We start from the raw sequence: 25,123 nt of genomic DNA, 5'->3' as shown, positions 1-25,123 counted from the left end.
TACAGTTTTACATTCCTATTTAAAAACTGGCTCAGTTGGAAGGCAAATTGAATTGGCAAGATCTCAACACTTTGGGGAGTTTATAATGGAAATGGCAAGTGACAGATACTGATTTTTAAATGGAATGTATTGTCACAAGGCAGATTAACATGTTTTCCATTCTCTTCCTTTCCTTTTGGTATATTATGAAGAAGTATATTTGTGAGTGGCCAGGTTAAATTATATTGAAGGTTTGTTTACCATGCCTTTTATAAAAAAATATTTTAATCCTGTTGTCAAGTGCTATATTTTGAGTGGATGACAAAGCAAAAAAAGATAATCTTGGGGATTTTTTTGTTAAAATTATTTCTCAATGTAATTTTATCCATTCTTAACAACTGAACAAACTTTCATTAAGTCAATGGAACATTCTTGTAACCTGCGTGAGAATTGTATTAGAGGCTGTACTTGATGCAGTTAAAGCATTGTAGGATCTATTCTACTTAGTTTTCTGAAACATTTCATTTTTCCCTGTGTACAGTGAGAGAAATTGTGTCACTTTTACAGGTTGATTAACAACTGTTTGAATTAAAAGTGCATTGATACTGTGTTTTAATAGCAGAAGACAGATGACTAAGAAAAAGAGAGTATATTTTTACATTATATTTCACTTTTTCTCCTGTTACTTTAAGGTGTCTGAGAGTATGCAGTATCCATTCAAAACTTCCATGAGAGTAGAAGTTGTTGACAAAACGCACCTTTGTCGAACAAGGGTAGCAGTTGTAGAAAGTGTCATTGGGGGACGGTTAAGACTGGTGTATGAAGAAAGTGAAGACAAAACTGATGACTTCTGGTGCCATATGTACAGTCCACTCATTCATCATATTGGTTGGTCTCGAAGTATAGGACACAGATTCAAAAGATCTGGTAAGTTTGTTGTGTTTCAGAGGTGGCTTTGTGGGCAGTACTAGCTTGGAGAAGTACTAGCTTAACCAATACTGTCACTTTACACAACTAACAAAACTAGCTTGAGTAATGATCTTTAAAAATTCATATAATGTGGCCCAGGGGTTTTCCCAATTGCATTACATCCAGAGGTTTCAGTTAAAAGTATAAGTAGTGTATTTTGCAGCACTGGAAAGGCCAAAATAAATTCTAAGTTGATTTGTAGTATGTGCATATCTAGAAAGATTTAGTGATAAACAGTGCTTAACAAACTGTCAAGGCAGGAAAACCTTGAACTGCAATATTCAAGCCTGATAAACGTCATTTTTCATGCTGATACCTGGAATTACACAGTCCTGCTCCACAAACTCCTAGCTTCTTCACATTTGTCTGTTGTGTAATACAACATGGACAAGTATCCTGTTTGATAGCAACTTTTTTTTACTTGTAAGTTTAAGGACTATCTAATTTTTTTTTATATTGCAAGATTTACATGTTTTAGAGGGCACTAGGAGATGGGCAGGGAAGATGAAGTGACTATCTAATGGATGGTACATAGTTAAGGCCATTGTTACCTAAATACAGAAGTACTTGTAATTTGAAGTATTTAAAGTTTCTAAACAAAAGCAGTCTGGTTTTAATATTTCTCTGCTCTATTGAGCTTGTGTCATTTACACGAGGCATCATCTCAGGAAAACCTTCAGTTTTCCTAGCATTTAAACTTCCGTGAAACCATTTATAAATAAGAGTAGTTAGAGAAACTAAGAACAGTGCTGCTTCCCAGAAATAACATGTCTAACAGTTCCAGGGATTTCTCTTGGAAAATAGTATTCAACAGTTGGCTAAAGCCATCTATATAGACGTATTTAAAGTGATGATGTGTAATTATATAACAAATATACAGTCTTCTGTTGTAACACAGTGCAAAGTAGCTGAGAATTTTTTGCAACTGTTTCTGTGTATATTTGTATCAATTTTGTGATGTAATCAAGTGGTCTTGTAAATATTGGGATATTTTTTTTTCATAAAAGAGACTGTCTTAGAGGTATTTCAGGTAGAAGTCAATAAGGAAGATAGATGGATTGTGTCCTCCAGGTTTTTGCAGGTCTTACTATGAACTATAGGTCTCCCACACCAATGATTGCATTGTATTAGTTAACATATCAAAGAAAACACTGTGTGCTCTATTAACAAAACTTCTGAATAATATATATATTATTCCTTGTAGATATTACAAAGAAACAGGATGGACATTTTGATGCACCACCACATTTATTTATGAAGGTGAGTTTGCTAGCAAGAGCACTGTTTTCTCAGAGTTGATTAAGGACCTTTAGCTCCTGCTGCGTGTAAAACGGACCTGAAGCTCTACTGAAGTCCTCTAAATGTGCCCAGCACAAGCATTACTTTTTTTATTCAAGCCCTCACCTGATTTGTCCTCCTTGACATCAGCAGAGATGATACAGCAGGTGTTTCAATCTGTAGTTCTGGTAGTGTGGAGTTATATTTTGTTCCAGAATGTTGTGGTTTGAGCCCGGAGGGCAACTGAGCACCACCACTATGCAGCCATTTACTCACCCCTTCCCCCCACCTAGCGCTGGGAAGAAGAAAAACGAATCAAAAGGCTCAGAAATTGAGATAAGGATGGAGAGGGGTTGCTCACCCATTAACTCACAGGCAAAAGACAGACTCCTTGGGGGGGAGAAGCCAAGTGTCACTTCGGCTCAGTCACTAATAATAATGACACTTAACAAACAGAATGGGGCAGTGAGAAGTGTTACCACATGTTAAAACGCCTCCCCCCATCCCTCCCTTCTTCCTGGGCTCAGTTTTGTTCCCAATACCTCTACCTCCTCATCGTGCCCAGTGGCACAGGGCCCAGGGGATGGCGGGGTGCAGTCTGTCTGCTGCTTCTCCCTCTAAGTGGGGAGAAGCACTATTCTGCGTTCTCCCCCCCTGCTCCACGTCACGTCCTTCTCGTGGGAGATAGTCCTCCACAAAATCTCTGCTGTGAACCCTCCCCAGGGATGATTCTTCCTAAGATGCTCTGGCATGGGTCACCCCCACATGCTGCACCTCCCAGCACTGAGCTACAACACTGGGGGCTGCTTCTTCCCACAGACTCCCAGGGCTCCTCCACAGGCTGCAGGTGGATCTGTGCTCCTCCAGTGACACCCAGGGGTGGCATTTATGTCTCACCATGGGACACAGGAGGGTTCCCTACTCCAGCACACCTCCCCAGCTTCATTCCCCCTTCCTTCCACTGACCTCCGTGTCTGCAGCAGTGTCCTTGTAACTCGTCCTCAAAGTCCTTCCCCTCCCCTCTCAGGTTCCCCTTCTTAACTACCTTACTGCAGATGTGTCGCCACTGTTGCTAATTGGCCTGGCCTTGGCCAGGGGTGGGTCTAACTTTGGAGCTGGGAGAGCTTTCCAGAAGCTTTTCCCCCACTACCAAAAACCCTGTCACAGAAACCTGGCACACAGGCTTATTGGATTCTTAGTTTCTGGTGCTGTTATGTGATTCTTTAGGTAAAAGAGGTTGATGCAGCTGGAGAATGGTTTAAAGAAGGAATGAAATTGGAAGCTATAGACCCCTTAAACCTTTCGGCAATATGTGTGGCAACTATTAGAAAGGTAAGGAAACAAATATGTATTTTGGGAAGGTAGATGGGAATCCTTTTGTCACTCACCGTTATTCGAGTTTGACACAAAAAGCTCAAACAAAATAAGAGCAGTTCATTCACACAATGAATGTTTATGGAATATATTCATTAATTGTTTATATACAACTGCTGTGAAAAAGAATATACTCATGTAATTTTATTTTTTTGACTTGAATCTGGAAATTCGGCCTTAACTTTAATAAGAATACAAGATGTTTGTGAGATTAATTTGCAGGACAATCTGCTAATTATACCAAGTGTTTTGCAGCTGTTCAGAAAGAAACCTCATCTTGCTTACTTGCAGAAGTCTATGAAGATATTTTAAGGATGTACTTCTTCTCTAGCTTGATTGAAAGGGAGCCCATCTATGTGAAATATGTTTTAAAAGAGGAAGAAAATGTAAAAAGTAACTTAGCAGAATTGCATAACCTTACCACAGAGGAGTGTGGTTATGATTTTGTCCTTTTTTATTAATGGTGTGCAGAATATCTTTGCCAACTAAAGAGTAGACTGAATTTTAAAGCTTTACAAGTAGAAGTGATGTTCATAAGAAAAATAAGCTAGAGATCAGAAAAAGGAAATGTTCATCTCGTAACTTTGCAGTTAACAAAGGTACATTTGACAATAGTACACGCAATCTTGGAGACAGGTATGATTTGGGTTTTTTTTGTTTTATTATAATTGAATGTCCTTCTAAGTATGCTTCCATTATTATTACTTTTCACTCTTTTGAAACATGGCATGCTTTCTTTCTAGCCTTATCACACAGATAAAGGTATTTAATGCAAAATTTTGTTTTTCTTTACAAAGGTTTTAGCAGATGGCTATCTTATGATTGGGATTGATGGCTCAGAAGCAGCAGATGGGTCTGATTGGTTTTGTTACCATGCCACTTCCCCTTCTATTTTCCCTGTTGGTTTCTGTGAAATTAACATGATTGAACTAACTCCACCCAGAGGTACATATAGCATTCTGACCACATTTTATTTTGAATATTTTTCAGTGATATTGTATGTGCCATATGCTTTGTTCCTTAACTCAGTCTACAAAATTCATGTCACTTTTTAGGACTTTCTCAAGTCTGAATGAAAACAGTATAATTTCAAAGTAATTTAAAACTGGATAACAAACTTCTAATTTAGAAGTCGAATTGAACACCTGATTGATTCTCTGGCTAAAATAATTTGCTTTTGCTGTTAGAAATTGAGGATAGCCACTACCTGAATAGTATATCCATTAAGCGAATGGGCAATATGCTAGTCACTAAAAGGGCTGTTCAAAATATGTTATTGCGTGGGAAGTCCTGGCCACCAAAAGAATTAATGAACATTATAAAGAATCTCAGACTTAGGCTAGTTCACAACAATAGAAATTAATTTTTTGAAGAATATGCACAAACTTGAGCTTCGAGGAAGTAGCCAAGCTGGATGCTGCATAATCCCTTCTGCAAGAAAATGCTGCCTGTCTGCTAGCACATACGCCTCCAGAAGATTGTGTTGCCTTCATTTTCCCATTTTATCGTCTTGGTCTAGCAATTTATAAAGAGGGTTGTAACTAGCTGTGTAACAGCAGATAATAATGGTTTTCTATGGATTGTTTTCTCCATTCTCATTCTTGCAGGCTTCTACTTGCGTTTATGGAATTATTTCTCTAGGTAATAACTACAAAGACAGTGTAATGCAACACGAAGAACATAATTTCACATCATTTTCATTTTTGCACACTAATGAATCTAATTTTTGAGTATGTGGAAAGAGCAGTTGGACAGATTTACTATTATTTTTCAGTCACCTCATTTAGTGAATTTATTGCCTAGAAATTCATGGGCATAATCACCCCTCAGAAGTGTGGTGCATGAGTGTCTTGCAATAGAATTTTTGTGGGAGGAGAAAACATGCATATCAATATATATCAATCAATTTAGAAATAAATACATTGATGATACAGAATAGGGAAAAAACTCCCTTCTGTGATGAGGCTTTTCCTCTTTACGCTTCACACACTACTTACACAAAGTATGTGAGTTTTGTTGTTAACACATATATTACACTTCTCTGTGTGTTGTATCGTGGAAACCTTATTCTTAATCTACGTGTATATTTTCCCTTTTATTGCAGTTTTCTATAACAGTCCTGTATCATCCACTGAGAGGCAATTACAGATCACACATGCAATAATCTAAAAGTAATTTGAGAGGAATTAACAGGAGTAAAATACAGAACATAATGTGTATTAACATATTTAATAGGATCAGAGTGATCAAAGCTTCTTAGCTCTTGAGAGGTGTATTTTGCTTTCCAAATTGTGGGCTTGAAAATAGACAATTTCTTAATTCTGACTACTCTTAACAAGAACTATGTGCACATGTCTGTAGGGTGTGCGTAGTGAGAAGTTAATTGAAGGACTTGCCTACACATATATTGGTCTAGCCAGAGGATCCATGCATTAAGAAGAAAAGCATAATATGCAAAACTGATATGTTATTACCCTTATGAATCGTGAGCTATCCAGCTACCTCTGTTCCTGCAGATATTGCATACCTAACGTGCACACGCTTTTCCAAAGTACGTTTAGCAATGTGGGTAACTAAATGGCTGAGAAATCATTGGACTTCACATTTATGAGCTCGTTCCTTTTGAACATCTTCATGTCTTGCGGAAATCAGTAGAAGATGAGGATGCTTAGACGCTTTCAATAAGGGGTTGCATTTTGGGCTGTGAATGTTACCTGTCTGAGGAGTCCTGGCCCTGCAGTGCTGAGCTGTGGTCAGTGGGAGCTCTCTAACCCCCATCTAGATGAGACACAGCTGTATCCTGTAGCTCCCCATGCCATGCCCACTACGCTGCAATCTTTATAATACGTCCAACACTGCATAGTACTACAGAGAAATCTTCCAGTCCTGCATGTTTTATGTGTATTCAGTAAATAAACAAAAGCTAAATACATTTGAGAGATTTTCTTCCCTCAATAATAGTTTTTAAAATTAGGGAAAAGAAGTTCTGTAATTTTCAATATTACTATTATTTCTAGCCTTATTTAAGTTTTAAAATATCCGTTCTTACCACTCTCTTCCTAGCAATTCAGGTGTTTCGATAGTGGAGCTCTTTCCCCACAGGAAAGACACTGGATGTGCTTAATTACATGATCTGTTCTGGGTCATTTGTGTGGGGCTTTGTAGAGATCAAGGATCTACGTGGACAGAAAGCTTCAAGTATGAATGATTAATCTTAATGTTAAATACACTTTCTATATTATCCAGAGGTTCATTCATCTTGTTTGTTGCAAATGGGCAATGTCCGGGTGACTGTCTTGTCCCTTAGACCAAAGCTCAGAGAGTGAAAGTTTCTGATGTTAATATTTTGCTTCTTTGTTGTCTTTTTAGCCATAACACAGTGCCAATATACTATTTTTGCTGTTGTTCTTACGCATGAAGTTTGCAGTTGATGTATGAAAATGTTGTTTAAAATTCACAGGTTATGCAAAACTTCCTTTTAAATGGTTTGACTACCTCAGGGAAACTGACTCAATAGCAGCACCTGTAAAGCTCTTCAATAAGGTAATAAACATTATACGTGTATATTTAAACTGTAATTAGTTGTGGGGTTTTTTTTTTATTTCTGTCTGGATAGTCCATGGGATTGATTTCATTAAATACCGTTTCGAAAAACTAAGAAGACAGATTTAGAAACAAGAACCCTTCGAGTATATTAAGCTTGAATATTTCTGAAGTGTTAAATACAGTGGTACATGAACCTTCATAAATGATACTTGGTGTTTTCCTACATTAAGGTGACTGAAATACTCGTTCCGACGCTGTGCTTAAACCATCTTAATTAACATGTTTGTTTTATGATGTTTGCCTTGTTTGCATTTGCTTTTCCAGGAAGTTCCAAACCATGGGTTTCATGTTGGAATGAAACTGGAGGCTGTTGATCTGATGGAACCTCGACTGGTATGTGTGGCCACAGTAACTCGCATTATCCACCGTCTTTTGAGGATACACTTTGATGGGTGGGAAGATGAATATGATCAGTGGGTGGATTGCGAGTCCCCAGACCTCTATCCCGTGGGATGGTGTCAGCTAACTGGATATCAACTACAGCCTCCAGCGCCACAATGTAAGTTCTGTCTTTTCAATAATGTAACATAAATGCTTATGGGTCCTTGTTCATGGCTGATGATTTTCCTGACTTCATCCTCTTCAAGTTAAGTCACCAGGCATAACAAAAATAGAACAAATTCTTGCTAATGTGTAGAAGTACACGGTTCTAAACTCTTCCACCTTGAAAGTACTTCTGGGTACTTCTGTGGCTACTTAGTATTTTTTTAATGGCCAGAAGATGCTTATTTGATCCAGGGAAAAAGCCTGTCACTTGTCAGTTCTAGATAATATCACTGAAAATTTGTATTACTTTAGGGTTGCAAATATGTATGATTTATATGTCAAATTTGAAGGAACATGAAATGTGCGTAGACATTCATGTGCAGAAGTACTTATGTGAGAAGGCTGTATTTTATTTAGTGCATCAAGATCTGTCAGGTCAATTCATATGATAATAATTAATAACTGTGTTTTGAGAACTGTTAGGTTTTTAATAGCAATGTAATAGTAGTTACTGTTAGTAGTTTAATAGGAGGCTTTTCCCACAATAAAGGTATTTTGCCTCTGTTTAGTCATCAAGGAGAAATTCTGTAACTGTGTAGCAGCTTTGACACATTCTGAAGTGTTTTTTCAAAATAGTAACCTTTAATTTTGAATTCTTAATTTTTTGCAGCATCAAGAGATAGCCAGTCAAGTTCATCAAAACAGAAGAAAAAAGCTAAATCGCAACAGTACAAAGGACATAAGAAAAGTGGGTGACAAAGTAGTGTTTGCACTTTTCCCATTGTTTAATAAGTTTGTGTTCTCTCCCTAAGTCCCTATTCTATTTGGAAATGTTTGTGTGTAAACAGATAATTATGTTTAAAGGTGCAGTATGCCATAAAAGGAACTTTTTCCATTGAGAATAACTATTTTTTTATAACTTGAAACAGGGTTGATATTGCTGCTAATAATCTATATGAACTGTAGGTGGACAACTGTTACAATATTTTTGGTATTCAGACATCATTTTAGTTAAATAATACATTGACTATGTAGGTATACTGCCTTAAAAAGTACTCAGGTACCAATTAACACTTTTAATTCTGCTCTTTGTAACGTGAGTGTAGGAATAAGAAACAAGTTACTTGGATCAGAAAGAATGAGATGTAGAAAACTTAAATTACCATCTAGCTGGTTGTTTTTTAAAACAAAAAAGTGACTTATTTGCCAGTTTTTAAGATGACACATCTGGGAAGCTCTGTGTAAAACTTCTATGTGATTATTTTCTGGAACTATAAATAGCACTGCTGTGTGTGACTATTCCTGTCACAATAAAACACAGTAGTGATGTTTTTAAGAATCTGAAGTATTCGGGTCCTTTCCACAATAATTGTTTCCCTCTGGATCAAGTTATCTTCAAAATTCACTACCAGTTTGAATCTGCACAGTTGCAAAGTTTGCATTCCTCCATATTTTTATTTCCATGACTGGTTTAAACTGAAAATCTGTTTTGTATGAATAAAATGGAGTAGAGGCAGCCAATTGTAAGAGAACCTTGTGCCTTCTCCCATCACTCTTCTCTGGAAATCAGATCCATCTGTATTCTCTAAGCAATATTGTAGTTTCATATGGCAGTTTTATTCCAAAGATTCTCAAGCCATTTTTCTAATAATTTGACAGTTTTGAAAGGCTACCTCTTGAGTCAAGAGCAGCAGCAACATGACAGCCATGGTACAAGAAATGTATGTGCAAGCAGTGACATGGTAAATAAGAACATAGAGAAAGCCTATAGTCTTGTTAAGTGCTACACAGTTTGTAAGGATGTTTAACTCAAGATTTGACAGGATCTTTTTTTAAAAATAATCAATTGCAGCTGGGGAGGGAGGTTTTTTCTGCCACATAAGAGTGAATAGTTTGTGTTGATAGAGGTAGATTATTGAGTTCTAGACAGCCTAACTATGTCTTTTAAATTTGGAGCATCAAATCACTATGCTGACTCATTCTCTTGGTGTTTTCTTGGAAACAGGAGATTTGGAAAGGTGCAGTATTTTATACTGCAGACATATGGGCAGATCAGCTCCAGAAAAGGGTCTGTTTTCTGTCATCTTAAATTGACCCTGCTTCTTTTGTCAAGATATTTTCTACTAGGACATACTAGCAGACAATTTTATTGATGTTCGAAGTTATATTACCTTCAGATCAGCAAACTTGACTAATAATAGTCTTTGATAGTCCTTAATGTGACATTAGAAATTTTATTATGTGAAATACTCTTCTAAGAGAGATCATTAGGCCTTTCTAACCATTAGAATCTGTATCATCTTGACTGACTTAGACTTGTTTCCCTGAAAGATAAGACAATGGTTTTCCCCCATCCCTCAAAAACTCACTTTGAAATAGAGGCTGTTGAAATCCAAGCTATGCTGTTCTGCAGATGTGAGGAGTAGCTGCTTTGCAGATGGTCTCAGTGAAATGTATTTCCTGATGGTAAAGCTTTGTGATCTTTAATATCTGGACAGCCTTATCTTACAAAGCATCAATCATTTTGATGGCGTCAATATTGCTGCCAGTACTATGATCAGAGACTTCCAAAAAGCAATGTGGATTTCTAAGGACTGTCTTGTGCCTTTGGCCACTGGTCCTAGATAAAGGAATAGGTATGGGAGGAAAGCATTGGCAAGGTGAAAGATTGCATAAAAATGGAGCTTTAAACATGGTGAGGGGAAAGAATTCTAGAAGAGCCTGATGCTCATGTAAAGTCTGATTAGATGGACTGATTGCTAGTTTGAATTGTACAACATGAACTAACTGCCCCTAAGGAAACTCTTGCATAAAACCTAGAGCGGGGGTCTACAGATGGATACTGATCTATTTTGAAGTAATTCAATTTCAACCAGAAGAGTTACCAATTTTTTTTTCATCGAGTTAATCAGCTAATCTTGAGGTGATGGGAGAGGTGGAAAATTCAGGCAGGTTTCTGTGAGCTAAAAATCCCCAAAACAAACCTGTCATGGGTTTCCCTTATTTCAGGTCTTTCTATCTTTGAACAGTAGTTTCTTGTATTGAATTAAGATGCATCCACTGACTTACGTTTTATCACACATCTAGCTATCAGGAAAGGGCTCATTAACCTGGAAGAGGAAAAAAGGGATCTCCATTCTGAGTAGGACCTGAAGTTGAATTCTGAGTTAGGTCTACACAAGCTTCCTGCAGGGAATTTGAGAGTTGTGTCAAATGAGATTAAAACTTTGTTTTTATCTGGGGCTTTCCCTGCAGTAGAAAAAATGACCTAAATGTGAAGAAGAGTTGTGCTACAGTTATGTAGAACTAACACGAGGAATTAAAACCCATTGTCTTCCCAGTAAGTTTGTGAATGGATCTGTTAAGACAGATTTGAACCTTCTTCATGAGTCATTGCAGGAAGCAACTTCTGTTATTTTGATCTTAGGACATAAAAAGAAGTTGACCAGTGAGTGCCGCAGATAAAGCAGGTGTCTGGGAGGTTCTTACAACTTAAGTGCCTCAAACATTGTGCTCTTTCTCCTTTCTGCTCTTTGAGGAAATAAACAGTAAAATCCAGATCCTGCTCAGAATCTTGCAACAGTATTTTTTTAGATCAAATTCAAATGCAGAAAAACTGCTGATTTGAGAATATATAGAGAAGGTTGTGAGTGCTGTTGCCTTAAGCTAGGCAAAGATGGCTATATCATTAATCACCTTTGTGTAGGACCTGGTTTTGGACAATTCTGGACTGTCTGAGCAGATTTTGTGTAGCAAGGCTATGCTGGACCATCCTGCTCCTTACCTCATCCCTCTCCTTCCACTTAATACCTCTGTAAAAGTTTCTTGATGCCTCTTCTACGGTAATTGTGACACAAACACTGGAAGGAAATTCCCCTTATCTAGCCCCATAGGGAGGAGATTTATTCTAGTGGAATTTGTTCTTCATTTCTCACTAACCTGAAGTAAATGTGGGCTGTGGAAGCAAGAAAGAACTTCTGATGGGTTCCTTTTCTGGACTGTTCACTCAATATTAAGAAATGTACTTAATCATGAAAAGGAGATGAGAGAGCAAGGTTATAAAAATTTATAGTTGACTGCTTCCTACATGTTTATTCTTAGTAGGTTATGGCAACAGAAGTGCTGAGTCACAGGAAATAACACTAAGATAATGTTTTTTGAAGCCTTTTATTGTTCAGCACTTCAAATTAAAAATAAATCTCTTATGACTGAAATCCATTTCCAGATAAAACTGTATAATACAGTAGTAATTCTTTCATGGTAAACTAACCACAGCTGATTAACAGGAAACACTGTATGTGTCTTAACTAGATTATTTTTAGCAGAGAGGTGTTACTTCTGCATGTTTTTCTCATAAGTACTCACAACACACTCCAGAAAAGCTTTGTCATTCTGCTGTGTATAATGATGCAGATTTTTGATGCAGTATTTTACCTCTTTACTGAGTCCATTGAGGAGTGAGTAGCATGTACTCAGTGAGAATTAGAACTGACTATATAGCAAACTCTGCCATAATGGGATCACGGCAAAAGAGAAGGAAGTCAGCCTCCTGTTGCTCTGCTGTAGCCACTACAGAAACTAGTATAACCAGTGGAATTAACTCTCCACACTGATGGGAACAACTTAACAAGCATTGCATCCAGTCATCATGTTTTACTTCTCAACAACAAAGGACTACAAGAGAAGATTTTAAGAGATCTTAGGAGAATTTCTTAATGCATTGAAAAAAGTAATTTTGAGAATACAGCTGTGCTCTTTCTATTCCTTTCTTTGAAATCTGTTGGGCAACATAATGTTAATTTTTCCCTATGTCATTGTGATTTAGAAGTAGTTAACGTGCACACATTTAATAATAAGGATAGAAAAATTAAATGTCAGGTTCTTACCCCTCTTATGGAGAGGCTGATCATAGTACAGACGCTCCTATGACTTTTTAAGCATAATTTTTGTCAGCTGTTTGGAATGCCCAAACACTTAGTTTTGATGTGATTACCGAAATGAAATAATTTTATTTAAAATGTACCAGTGTCTTTAGTCTATTTTAATTGCTACTCCCTTCTGGACAGTCATCTTATTTAACTAGCATCCTAGCTGGCCTAGCCTTCAATAAAGCTGGATTTATTTTTTTTTTAGATTTATTATGTTGCTATACAAGCAGTTTGTCATGTTGACAGTGAGCCCGTTCAGTAGCATTCGGATTGTAAAGATGTGCTTATTTTACCCTTTTTAGCTTTTCCCTTTTTAATTAGACTGTTTTATAACTGTAACATGTTCTTTGTGGATGCAAAATATCAGGTGGTCTGTTTGAATTATGCCTTAGGCCTTCTGCATGGTCACTGTGTTCTCAGCCCGCACCATGTCTGTCATTGCTGCTTGGTTTTTAATCCAAAGAAAGGAAGATCAGGTTGCATGTAGGTTCTGTTTGCTGGATAGTTACTGTGTTACTTGTTGATTTCTAATTTCAAGTGTAGGTTTTGTGCATGCTTTTGGGAATCACTTCCAGTTTTGTTTCCAACTAGTGTTTATTTCAGGTGGGTAGGATTTTGTACTATATGTGCCTCCTGGTCAGAAGGCTGTGCAGGTGAATGCTTGAAGGGTAACTTAGTAGTTTCCCTAGTCAGTTAATTAATAATGTAGTACGTAGCATCTGCTCATATTATCAGGTATATCAGGTTAGGTAGGTATATATATATATTGGAATAAGGTTATTGAAACAATAATTTGACCTCAACATTTTAAAAGGTAGATTCTGTAGACAACATTCTACCTAATTTTAGTGTTCTCTCTCTAAAAGGCTCATCCTGAAGCTGTCTTGCAAGAAGAATGTTTAAAAACGATGATAGCTTTAGCATACACATAATCGAGTTACCTTTTCTCTTCAGGGCTAGGCTTTTGTTTGTCATGTTGTCTTTATCTGACAGCGCCGAGGATACCTAAGGCTTAGCAACCATGGTTTCGATACAGTTGAAAGCAGTGGAGATGATGTATTATAGTGCTTGCATCCCTGATACTGTAGAGGAGTTACCTTGGGCACAGAATCGGAGCATCGTAGTGGTAAAGGAGGAACATATAATTTGCGTCGGAAATGTTTTCATAACGTTTTTTCAGGAATGCAGTGTTTAATAATTTGAAGGCATTTTAGCAGATATTTTTTCTAAACACCGAAATGTTCGTTGATGTTTGTAAGACCATGTAAAAATGGGAAGACCATTCTAAAGTACTTAAGAGTATGTATTTTTAAACTAGGTTTTTGGAAGTGTTAAAGTTCGTCTGGACTGGATTATGTCCCCAGAACCATCCTTTCTATCTCTTAGGCACACACAGCTGCCATTTCAAACTGAGCCCCTGTGTCTTGGGTGTCCAGCCAGAGGATTCTGTATTGACTGTGCAGTGTAGCTGCAGCAGAAGCAATTTACAGTATTTCGATTTCTTGATAGAGTATGAAATAAGTGGATCATGTTTTTAAGCAATGCACTTGAAGTCCTACCAGCCAGCCTCTAGAATTCAGTATGTGAAGTGTGGATGTGGTGAGCAATATTCCCAATAATAACTGAATGGTGCCATTGTACAGGCCTTTGTTTTTCAGAATCAGTGAATATGAAGCAGAGCCATTTCTCAGTGAACAGTCTGAGTTAACTAATGCACTTTAACCCAAGCGTTTATTTTAGTTTGACTTGATGTTTAGAGAGGAAGATACCAGTTGGGAAGAAACCTGTCAGTTTGTCCAGCCCACCCATGACAGGTGAGGTGCGGAGGAGCTTCTCTGGTGATGACGAGTTGACTCCTCCACCATATCGAACCCTTCCAGCACAGACAGCCCCGGAGGCCTTCCAGCCTCCCAGGACTAGCCAAGAGTTCAGTCCCAGCCTCAAAACAGGTAACTAGCCACATCAGTCTCCATTACGGCAGAGGGAAATGATGGACAGGGTGGGGAACTAAGCATGTAATGTGCTGACGCATCAAATCTCTTTTTTCCTTTTTCTTTTTTTCTTCTTTAAATTTTGGTTGGCTTTATTTTCTTCTGTTAGAGAGCTTTTCATTCTCACTGACATGCCACCTCACTGAATTAATCATAGAAAGGGATTGCAGCTGTTTTAAAACTTCACAGGAGGCTGTGTTGTAGGTTACCAAAGCACAAAGGCACAGAGGAGCTCTGCAGGGTTTTAAAATACAAAAACTGCACTCTGAAACTGAATGATAATGTGGATTTGGGAATATTTGATGTAAGCAAGAAGTCAGCATGGATTATCTTTTGCAGAGAAGGTAACAGTACACAGTAAATAATGAGTGATCTTTGCCTTTGTGTCAGAAAAAAGACAGTTACCTGGGAAAAGATCTTCAGAATGTAAGCATCATTTGAAATTTTGTGGGTTACTAACATAGAAAATATCTTTCAAAAGAGTTCATCCTTTTAGAGTTTGATCTTTTCCCTATTTCTGCTGTAAAACCTGGGTTTGGTTTAAGTATGGACAGTATAATTGTATGACTGAGCAGAGAAAACCTCCTAAAAATTTATCAGTAATATTGAGCAAGATTAAAATTTTGAGTTTATTTAACGATAGTTTAGGTAATGTAATCAATCTTCAATTATAAAGTCAACTGCAAGGATCTAGTAGGGGTTTTTTTCTCTTTTTTCTAATACATACGGCAATATAATGTGGCAGGTAAACAAATTATTTCATACAAATCTGTTGCCTGATCTGTCAGGCAAACTGGATTAGGCTCTCCCTGCAGGACAGTTGCCAGGTTGATAGACTTAGCTTTGAGTTTGCTTGATTTACACTCCCATAGTGGCACTTGTCAGTGACTGAATACATCCGGAACAGCTTCTGTTGTCCCTGTGTTATCCATTAACAGAATGGGACATGGTAACCTCCTTGCTGCCTTCAGACCCTGAGGACAAATCTTGACACATTCTGCACACCTCTCAACACTTCTCAAGAACTCCTTTATTTTTACTTCAGTTGCTACTTGTGCGTACATGCCTGTCTTGTAACAGAGTCTGATGCAGATGAGAAGCCTTGCTTAGGAGAGTGTTTTCTGCAGTGTTTGTTTCTGCACAGCTTTTCTTCTCTTACTGCAGATCTACACCCAAATTACATTTATGTAGTGCACAGACACATGCAGTCTGAATTTTCTTGTCATTAGTTCTCTGAGTTTCTACAAACACTTGTGTTCTTTGGTTTCTGACAGCCAGTGCTTTTTATGATCATTTTTGGGATTTTTTTTAAAGTTCTGAATTTTGGAGAGGCAGGGCAAAATTATTTTTATTTGTGATGTAGCCTTGTAACTGTCCAAAGGTGTTTAAATTTAAATTGAAACCAGCAAGACCACACCCTCTGAGTTTGGGGAAGGGGAGGGTGTTGTCCTGATAACATATAATTTAAGAACATATTTGAGATCAGCTGGAAAGTATTAATTGCATACATATTCCTCAGCTTCATACGCTGGCTCACATTTTTGTAGCCGTAGCTGGGGTGTAAGTATGTCACAGGAGGTGCCTGTATGGCTTTGAATGGCAGTAGTGTAGGGTTAGTGATGGGACTGGTGCTTGCTCTAAAGCTTCTTGTCTGAGATCTCAGTAAGGCTCCTTAAACAACTCTTCCCCCTTTTTATACTGTCAAAAGCACAGGAGAAGGTTTCAGTACTACTTCATCTTGTATGGTATGAGGTGGTTTTGCTCTCTAGCAAAGTCATAGTGCTGCTTTATTGTGTATGAGTATTTTGCATCTTTTATGTGTTAAGCACTGAAATGCAGCTGTTGGACAGCTTCCCTTTTAAAAAGAGCCTACAACCAGCCTGTCGGAGGAGAAGACCACTCTGAGAGACTCACCCTGCTTGGGCACATATTCCGGACTACGTTGCTTCATTCTGTTGTTGATGTTTTGGGGTTTTGAATGACATTGCCTCAGACACAGTCCTTCTTTGTCTCCAGTAAAATCACTGAGACTATTTAAAAAGGGAGTGCTTTGTGCATCTGCATCCCTTTTACTTCCAAGATGATTGGTCTGATGAGTTCCACTAGCTTTTTTATTCTTCTTTCAAGTAACTTTTGTTGTATCGCTGTAGTTAAGCTTTTCTGATGGAGAGCTGTAGTTAAAAGCTGTATGATAGGGACAAATGAAGCAAAGTATCATTAAATACCTAAATAGAAGGATTTTGGTTCAAATTAGCCATAGGCAAGCCAAATTACGGAGACTGCTGTTACTCTTTTTACCTGCAGAAGCATTCTACAAATACTGGGGAGAGAGAAGAAAAAGAACGTTACTGGTGGGTTTCAGATTTGTACCCCTGTCCTTTGTGTAGCCTTTGCTTAAGGTATTGGCACCGTGTCCAAGTAACCAATTGTGTATCTTACCATTTAGACAACACTTCTCTTGTCCTCCACAGATCAAGGTTCTTGTTCAGAGTTGGGCATAATGCAGGGAAAAGTATTTTTGGTGGGGGGGAAACCCAGCAAGTCATTGTGGGCTGTGTAGGTGGGAGGAGGCATCTATTAAAGAAATGAGGAGAGCTTGCATTATGCTGCAACTTTTTGACAGTTTTTAATACCTTAATTTTCAAATTTTATTTTTATTTAGCACAAGAGTTTGTTTCAACATGGAAGATGACAGAAAAATAATAAAAGACTAATCAAATGGCTTGTAAGTTAATGCAGGGCTACTAATGGCAACAGGTTATGAGTTTGGTTTTTTCTTTCACTGCATATTTCTGCATTTCAAGATACATTGATAATGCATATAAACTTTGTATTCAGTAGCTATGAGCTTTAATACTCTTCTCATTCATTTGGTCATAGAGAACCATTTATTTCTGTATAATCAACCCTTTAGTGTGGGTACTGCACCTTTAATGAAAGATTTGACATGTTTTGTTTTCAGTGTTCTTTTCATTGTGCTCATGTTTGATAACTCATTATTCATTAATGAAACTGGAAAAATAATTGTGACATTGTTATTCATAACATCTTTTTTATGTCTTGTATCTCATTTCTATTTTCTTTTTACGAAAGAAGAGAGAAGATTAGAACTACAAAAAAGTTTTGCTTGAATTAAACTTCTGGGATCATAGTTTTAATGATTGAGAAATCTTTGTCGATGTTTTGTCTTGTCTCACAAACCATTTACAGTAACTGGGCTAAGTAACGTGAATTATAGATTTTTAAATGGCCAACAGTTAATCTTATTTCTACTTGCATAAAGACTAAATAGGAAGTCAGCAGTAAACAAGAGTAAACAGTAAAATAAGTGTTGTTCTGAGCAATAGTCACTATTCCTACTATGTTCAGTTATCATCCTAACCCAGTGTTTTAAAATACTAAGTTCTTGAGAAAACCCTGTAGTGAATATATTATGTAATTTGTTCAAATATGTTAATATTAGAGCATAACTTAAGATTCAATTTATGATTGGAAAGTATCTGCTTTCTGTGGGATACTGAGCGTTAACAGAAGAATCACTAAAATGCAGTATATAAGAAAATGGGAAATCTGGGGTCTGCTCCCAATTTAATAAGATTAAGAGAATTCAAGGAAAAGTTGTGCTTACTTTGAATTTTAATGTTCATCTTTTATTTTTAGTGACTTCATTGCAGCTGAAGGAGGAGTTGCTAGACGGAGAGGAGTACAGCTTCCTTCAAGGAGCATCTGATCAGGAAAGCAACGGATCTGCCAGTTACTACATCAAACAAGAACCATAAGGCAGCTCAGAAAAGTGAGGGACAGAATATTGGTGATAGGAAAAGAGCCTTTCTCCAAGACTGACTGATTTTGTTCCCACTTCGATGGTACAGTTCAGGTGACTGTACCTGGGGCACTTTGCTAACTGTAGATGAGTTAGACTCAGTTCAGAGTTTTTTGGAAGGGCGGGGAAACTATTTTAGTGAAACAGATTTTTCAATTTATTAAAAACAAAAATGGACACTTTTGTGTTGTATTTGAAGCTTTTGAAAGAATTTTGTAATATTTTCAAGTTCAGATTTATTGTGCATTGTTAACAAGAACTGAAATTCTAATTTTTTGGTAAGATTAAAGTTTAATTAGCATGATTGTGGGAAGCGGTTGGAGGAAGATATAGTTGCAAATACAAATGAACTGTCATAAATGAACCTTTTTGGTACAAGTTGGGAGGTTTTTAGACTCTTGTGAACTGCACTGGTCACGCCTCTGTGTTTTGTGTTTTTTTTATTGTGAAAATAAGGCATTTAAACCCTAAATTAGAGGCATAAAGTGTATGTGGAAGATAGTCCTGTAAAGCTCTACTCAGTGAGTAGCCCCAATTGCAATGGAGCCATCGCCTGAGGAAGATTTTAACTTGTCAAGATGTTTTTATTTAGTTTAAAATACTTTTTTTTATATAAGATTTTTTTAAAAAAAGTTCCATAGGGTCTGATTCAGTGCCCATTAATATCAGTAGCCTTGTCTCCATTGACTGCAGTGGGCATTGGATTGGGACTATAAAGCTCTTGTCTGTACATGAATGTCTGTAGTCTTGGAATGCTTCAGCAAATGTTTACAGAGCCCTATGCCAAACTGGAACTTCAGAAATTCCCTCATTTGGAAGACGAGTTTTAGCCATTAATTTAGACTAAAGAAGAAACTTAGTCAGTAACTCAGGCCTCCCTTGGTAGTGGGAAGGAACTTCTGAGTAGTATTTTGATATTTTTTTTTCCCAGGCACACCTAGATGTTTCCCTTACCATCTTAAATATTTTTTGTGAACGTTCAAAACCGATGTTCCACATGGCTTCAGGTGAGCTAGAAAGAGCCATACATTGTGGATTTTAAAAATGAGTTCAGTTCTGCAGAGCCTGCAATATTCTTTTCTTGCTGCAATAGTGTAATATGGAAGTTGAGACTTAAGGACAGTATATAAATCATACACTGTCTAGTATATAATTCATTAACTGGATTTGCCTACTGCCTGGAATCCTTGTGTCTCACTTCAAGTATCCCATTAGCCCCGCCTGCTTAAATGTCCAGACTTTTTTTAAAGGCAAAAGTAATGTAAAAGGGTGAAAATGACTACCAGTAAAATACAGAGTATTCTAGCACAAGCTCTTAATAATTTGGATTTTATCTTTCCATATTTTTAAACTTTGTACGTTTGTAAATGATCTCATTCATGGAGTTGATTAGTAAAATGGTTAATCAGCCCTGCAGAGCTGTGACTGGAAAAATGTGCATCAAGAGCTTTTTAGCTTTTACCAGTAAGGTTCATTAACTAAACTCTCAGGAATTAACTGCATATGTTCTATAAGTGCTTCTGGGTCTTAGCAGGTCCCCTTCAGAGCAGTACAGTGATCGTCTTGACTCATGACCATAAATTAGGGCTTAAAAAAAATTAATCAAAATCATTAACGCCTGTGTTCCTACAGCCTAAGAAATGCTTTAAGGATATCAACCCACAGAGCCCCAGGAGACCATTTTTGTATATTGTTGTTTGAGCTTAAAAAAAAGTGCATAGAAAGTTGAAAACCAGCAATTTGATTATTTTCTAAAATATTGCTCTAACTTTGGGTACATAGTATTGGTAATATGCACAGGTTTACCTCATTCTATGCAAGAGGGGTTAATTATGTAAAGTTTTGTATTTACTACTGGAAGTAAAAAAATGTCCTGTATAGTGTAGGAATGTCTGGAATTCTTTTCTCCCTTACTGGTAAAATTTCTTAAATAATGACCCCTTTTTAACAACAGCTTATAATTGACAGAATCTGGTTATCAGATTATCTGTAATTTCAGGTGGTAAAGACATTTTAGCTCTCTAAAATAGCCATAATAAGGACTTTGTCAGGCTTGGTAGACTTCAAATACATTCTCTTAGATTCTGACCCACCCATGATGTTTCTTTTGAACAGCCTGGATTGGAGAAGTAGGACTAGAGACCATTGTAATGACACTTTGAGCCTTGATTATTTTTTTTTCCCGTGTTTCCAATTTAACCTGCTGTAAAATCCAGCTCTGCAAGCATCGATTTGGTTTGGTAAGTACATCGCTATTGATTTTTTTTTTTAATGCAACAACTTGCAGGTTGTCCCAGTCAGCTGGAACAAGGTTGGCAGAATCTTGCTTTCTTCTCTCATCAGAAGCTTCTGTCTTCAGTAGAAAAACTGTTGAATTTGTGTCTCATAATGTGAAAGCTTGGGCTAGTAATGAGCAAGGTGTGTTGCCAAGTCACTAAAACTTGGGCTTCTGTGTACCTGATTTCTCATACCTGATTTCTGAGTTAAATGTCAAGAGGGAAAATTAGCACTTAGGCTGAATACACTTCCTGTGTTGGAGAAATGTAAGAATCGGATTTGAAGTCTGTCAGTCTTTATCATGTTCTTTTAAAATAGGTATTTTATTCATTAAACACTAAAGTATGTGAGTTGACATGCTTTCTCAGATATACATGTGACTTCAGTAGGAGTTGGGTGAAATTTCTCTTGTGTTTCTGAATTTCAAATATACCTAAACCGTGTAATTGTCAAGTACAGTGAAAGCTGACCTAAGCAAACCACCTAAGAAGCTGATTGAAGTCACCACTTGCTTAGGAGAGGTTTAAGGAAAACCTGAGTGAAATTTCTAAGTTATCTGGAGTGGTCTCTTTGAAGAGTGGGCTACCAGTTGGCTGTGGTATCCATAGTATAGGCTTCACTGTATTTGTAAATTGTAAAGAAAAAAAAAATGTTAGTAACATGGCTCTAGAAATTTTTATTTTCACTTTAAGCCATGTTACTTGGCTAAAAGAGCAGCAAAGTGTTGGACATCTGAAATCTTCAATGGGGTCAAAATAATTTCAGTATTTGGCATGGCAGGTTTTTATAACCATAAGGTAGCGCAAGTTATATACCTTACTCTGCAGCTACCCTTCTTCTAGTGCTCAAAATCTTTCTGCTGATCTTTGGTTTTTATTTTAGATACAACTCTTTAACCTTTTCCTTGCTGCATCTGAGGAAAGCTAAAGCAGTTATCAATTCCTTGTTCTACGGATACTAACACGGGTTTCAGTGTTTGTTTGTTTTTTTAATTGTTGTTTTATGTGATGTGAATACCCTCTCCTGTCAATATTTGTACGATGGTGCTAATATATTTGGTAACAATCCTTTATTGGGAAGGGATTTTAAAAAACTGTGATTTAAACTGAATTTTTCTTCCTTTTAATTTTCATATTTAAAACAAAAGCCACAGCCATTTATACAAAAAAGGCATCAGCTTTGGCCCCTGGGAAAATGTTGGGGCGGGAATCAAGATTAAAGGGTTTTTACATCATTTCTGTATGTATTTGATATATAGATCAATATCTGTACAAATTTAATCTTTTATTTTCTTGGTAATTTGTGTGGTCCATGAGGGAGTATTTAAAGCTTTCTCATGCAATGTACATAAGTGAAAAAGAATGCTTTTGGAGAAATTAATGTTACTTTCATTTTTACGAGACTGCAGATTTTCAGCATGGATGTGAAAAGCATTAAAATTATAACTTTGTGTACAAGATGAAAATAATTCACTAAATTTGCCTTTTTTACACAAAATAAAAATGATAAAAAGTCATCTTCTGATAGTGATTTTGTTTAAAGGGCACTCCTTTGGCGCGTGCACAAACACTTCTCCTGAAGGAATAAATAAAAAAATACCCACAACTTGTACTCATGAGTGTTTTAAGTAACTGGGCAGGTTTGTCCGAGCACAAATGAAGCATGAGAGCCTCTGAGCGCAAGGTAAGGTTTTTAATGCAAGAGGGTGGCATTAGATGAGCATTTAATAAGAGAGCAAGCTTTGCACTTAGTCTTAAGACTGGTATTAATAGTGTGTAGGGAGGGAAATTTTGTCACGAGGTAGTATCATGTTTTTCTTGTAGTTGGGTTCTGCTGTTGGACGGAGCTCGAGCCTCCCTTCCACTCTGCCTCTGCAAGTTGGCTTTACAACTGTGATGTATTTCAGTAGCCTTCAAGGCAACTTTGCAATGAACAAGTCACTGAATTTTTATTCTGATACACTTCTACATGGAAGGTTGTGTAAACTATTCCTTCTGCAAGAGGAAAATTCTGAATGACTAAATAAAATGACTTCTGTGACTCTCTGAACCCAGTAGTGAATGCACCACAACAAGGTAGTTCATACCCATTTATTTGATAATGCTGACAATGACTCAAGATAACCGTGGTGATAATTGCTCCCAGGTCAATAGCTGGAATGAGATGACATGTTAAGAAGGCACAGCTCCTCGTGGAAACTCCTTTCACTCATAGATCCAATCATGCGCACAAGATTTGAAGTCGATGAGCTCTGCAGGTTTGAACCACAGGTTGATCTCCTTCTGCGCACTTTCTACGGAGTCGCTGCCATGAATGATGTTTCTGTGGAAGGAGACATGAGTTGTTCCAAATAAAAAGACACTTTCAGCAACCTCCTAGTTTTCCATATGGAAAAAACTGTATGAAGCATCTAGAGCTGCGAGCCTATTTGAGGTACGGTATTCAAACACCCCCACTGCAGGAGCTGATGGAGCCTAGCAGGGTGACTACAGCTACTTCACTCAACTGCCACTGACTGATCTTACATGGAGCTCTGATGAGGAGCTGTATTTCCAAAAACAGTCAGTTTTGTACAAAGGCGCTTCCTTAAGTAGCGGTTATGGATTGTGACCTGCAAATAAAATACCATCAGACTAGGATATCTACCAACAATCTACCAATCTACAACACCCATAGTGCTTTTAAAATCGATCTGAAACAAACTGAGCACAAACCTTCCTACTTGAATGCAGAAGTCACCACGGATGGTACCAGGCTTTGAGTCTGCAGGGTTTGTTTCACCTAGCATTACTCTCCCAGTTTTAACCACATTGAGTCCTTCCCATACCTTAAGGAAAAAAGACAAATCCTGTTAATCCATCCTTATACATTCATCTAGCCTAAATAATTTCTTAGGCCTGTAAAGATGACTAGGGAGAAAACATATGAACTAAAAATAATTATAAAAAGGACTATAAACGTTGTCACTCCAGTAAAGGAGGTACTTTACCAGCCTCAGAGTTAACTGAGGTACAAGGCCAGCTTCCAGCCTTTTCTGTTGTGTGGAGTTGCAGATGCTCAGTCATGTATGTAGTCAGAACAGGAGGAGATGCTACTGGGGCAGTTACACAGTTTGGGGGTGAGTACAACAAAGAATGACCGACATGGGTTTCTGTGGGGCAGCCCTGACCCTTTATTGCCCAAAACAAAAGATTATTTGGTGCAAAAGACTGGTTGTCAGGAGTTTTGCTTAATCCATGCTAAGCACTTGAATATGCATTTTATACATACACATTTTTCTTCTTTTTAATAAACAGTATCTTACTGGATTGTCTTAATTTTGGTTTGGTTAATTTTGGTCAGAACTGGGTAGTTTGAAAAAGTGTATCTGAATATTTAAAAATAATTTACGAAAAATACATTAAAAATCTAAGTCTTTAAGTAAAATCAAGCCACTTACCATGGCCACAATAGGTCCAGAGTTCATGTATTTAACCAAACCAGGGTAGAATGGTCGGTCTTTGAGATCAATGTAATGTTGTTTGAGAAGGTCTTCAGAGGCCTTTAAAAGGACAGATGTAACATTAAACATCACTTCCAAAATACTGCAGTACAAAGGGTGTTAGTACTGCAAGACTACACCTTAGCGACTGGAGCCACCACTCATTATCAACTGCTGCTGCAATGCTACGATGGGTTTCAACAAAAGTTCCAAATGTAAAAATAAAGGAGAACACGACACTCCTTTATGGGGTGTCAGTGTTGAGAGTTGTCAATGTTATTTTTTCCGTTGCAGCAATACTCGGCAGGGAGCTGTCTGGCTGCCGTTACCCGATAGAACGTTTCACCCAAGGTCATTTCAGCACTCGGGCATGCTCACCGCACTCTAGGCGGCATTAAACCCTCCCAGAAAATGGAAGAGGGGAGAAATGAAACGTTTGTGCTTGGCGGAAATCCAAGTGTGATCCTGTAGGTGCTGCTGTCGGGCCGATTCGGCATCACCTGCCCGTTCCGGGCCGGGCAGGCCGCCGCGGGCGGATGCACCACCTCCACCCTCCGGGGGGGACACGCGTCCCGGCCGGGGCCGGCGGCGCTTCCCCGGGCGCGGAGACTTACGTGCACGAACTTCATGGCGACGAGGCGGAAGCCCTTCTGCTCGAACCGCTTGATGATTTCTCCAACCAGTCCCCGCTGGACTCCATCAGGCTTGATGGCGATGAACGTGCGCTCAGAGATAGAAGCCATCGTCCTAAGCAGGAAGGGAATAAGAGTTGTTAGTCCAGGACCAGCAGGTCGGAGCAATCACAGCCCTGTATTTTGTGTAATACCAGCTATTGTCATAATTAAAGCAGCTACGTCTGAAGGTCATTAACCCATGATCTGCACCGATTTGATAAATCACTCACTGTATACACGTTTTCACAAGTGCGGGT

The 25,123-nt window shown here is 37.9% G+C and overlaps 2 protein-coding genes across 14 annotated transcripts in view; one reads left to right on the top strand and one right to left on the bottom strand.

The window, feature by feature from the left end:
• Positions 1-22,227, top strand: part of MBTD1 (mbt domain containing 1) — a 39,710-nt gene extending 17,483 nt beyond the window's left edge. For 6 of the 11 annotated variants that reach the window (XM_026860817.1, XM_026860821.1, XM_026860816.1 and 3 more), the window contains 8 exons: positions 672-906; positions 2,153-2,208; positions 3,454-3,558; positions 4,398-4,545; positions 7,061-7,143; positions 7,471-7,705; positions 8,363-8,440; positions 18,272-22,227. In XM_026860817.1, the coding sequence (XP_026716618.1) occupies positions 672-906; positions 2,153-2,208; positions 3,454-3,558; positions 4,398-4,545; positions 7,061-7,143; positions 7,471-7,705; positions 8,363-8,440; positions 18,272-18,390 (1,059 nt within the window). In that variant the 3' untranslated portion in view covers positions 18,391-22,227. The remainder of the gene's footprint in view (positions 1-671; positions 907-2,152; positions 2,209-3,453; positions 3,559-4,397; positions 4,546-7,060; positions 7,144-7,470; positions 7,706-8,362; positions 8,441-18,271) is intronic. The other 5 variants (XR_003399630.1, XR_003399628.1, XR_003399629.1 and 2 more) reach the window with 5 other exon arrangements.
• Positions 17,738-25,006, bottom strand: LOC113486689 (nucleoside diphosphate kinase). Of its 3 annotated transcripts, XR_003399631.1 has the most exons (5): positions 24,807-25,001; positions 24,151-24,252; positions 23,426-23,538; positions 23,237-23,322; positions 22,920-23,033 (listed from the first exon to the last, which is right to left on the bottom strand). XR_003399631.1 is itself a non-coding variant. In XM_026860826.1 (4 exons), exons 1-3 carry the CDS (start codon positions 24,933-24,935, stop codon positions 23,365-23,367), a joined length of 405 nt encoding a protein of 134 aa, XP_026716627.1. In that variant the 5' UTR covers positions 24,936-25,006; the 3' UTR covers positions 17,738-17,748; positions 23,362-23,364. The 3 variants fall into 3 exon arrangements, 2 of the variants coding, with proteins under 2 accessions (XP_026716627.1, XP_026716626.1); XM_026860826.1 differs by lacking the exons at positions 22,920-23,033; positions 23,237-23,322 and adding an exon at positions 17,738-17,748 and having other exon boundaries at positions 23,362-23,538; positions 24,807-25,006; XM_026860825.1 differs by lacking the exon at positions 23,237-23,322 and having other exon boundaries at positions 22,788-23,033; positions 24,807-24,960.
• Positions 25,007-25,123: the final 117 nt, after the last annotated feature.

Source organism: Athene cunicularia (genome assembly GCF_003259725.1).
Source record: "Athene cunicularia isolate RWA chromosome 18 unlocalized genomic scaffold, athCun1 chr18_part1, whole genome shotgun sequence".
Lineage (NCBI taxonomy): Eukaryota > Metazoa > Chordata > Aves > Strigiformes > Strigidae > Athene > Athene cunicularia.
The sequence above is the reverse complement of the archived record's forward strand: the minus strand, read 5'-3'. Positions and strand labels throughout refer to the sequence as shown.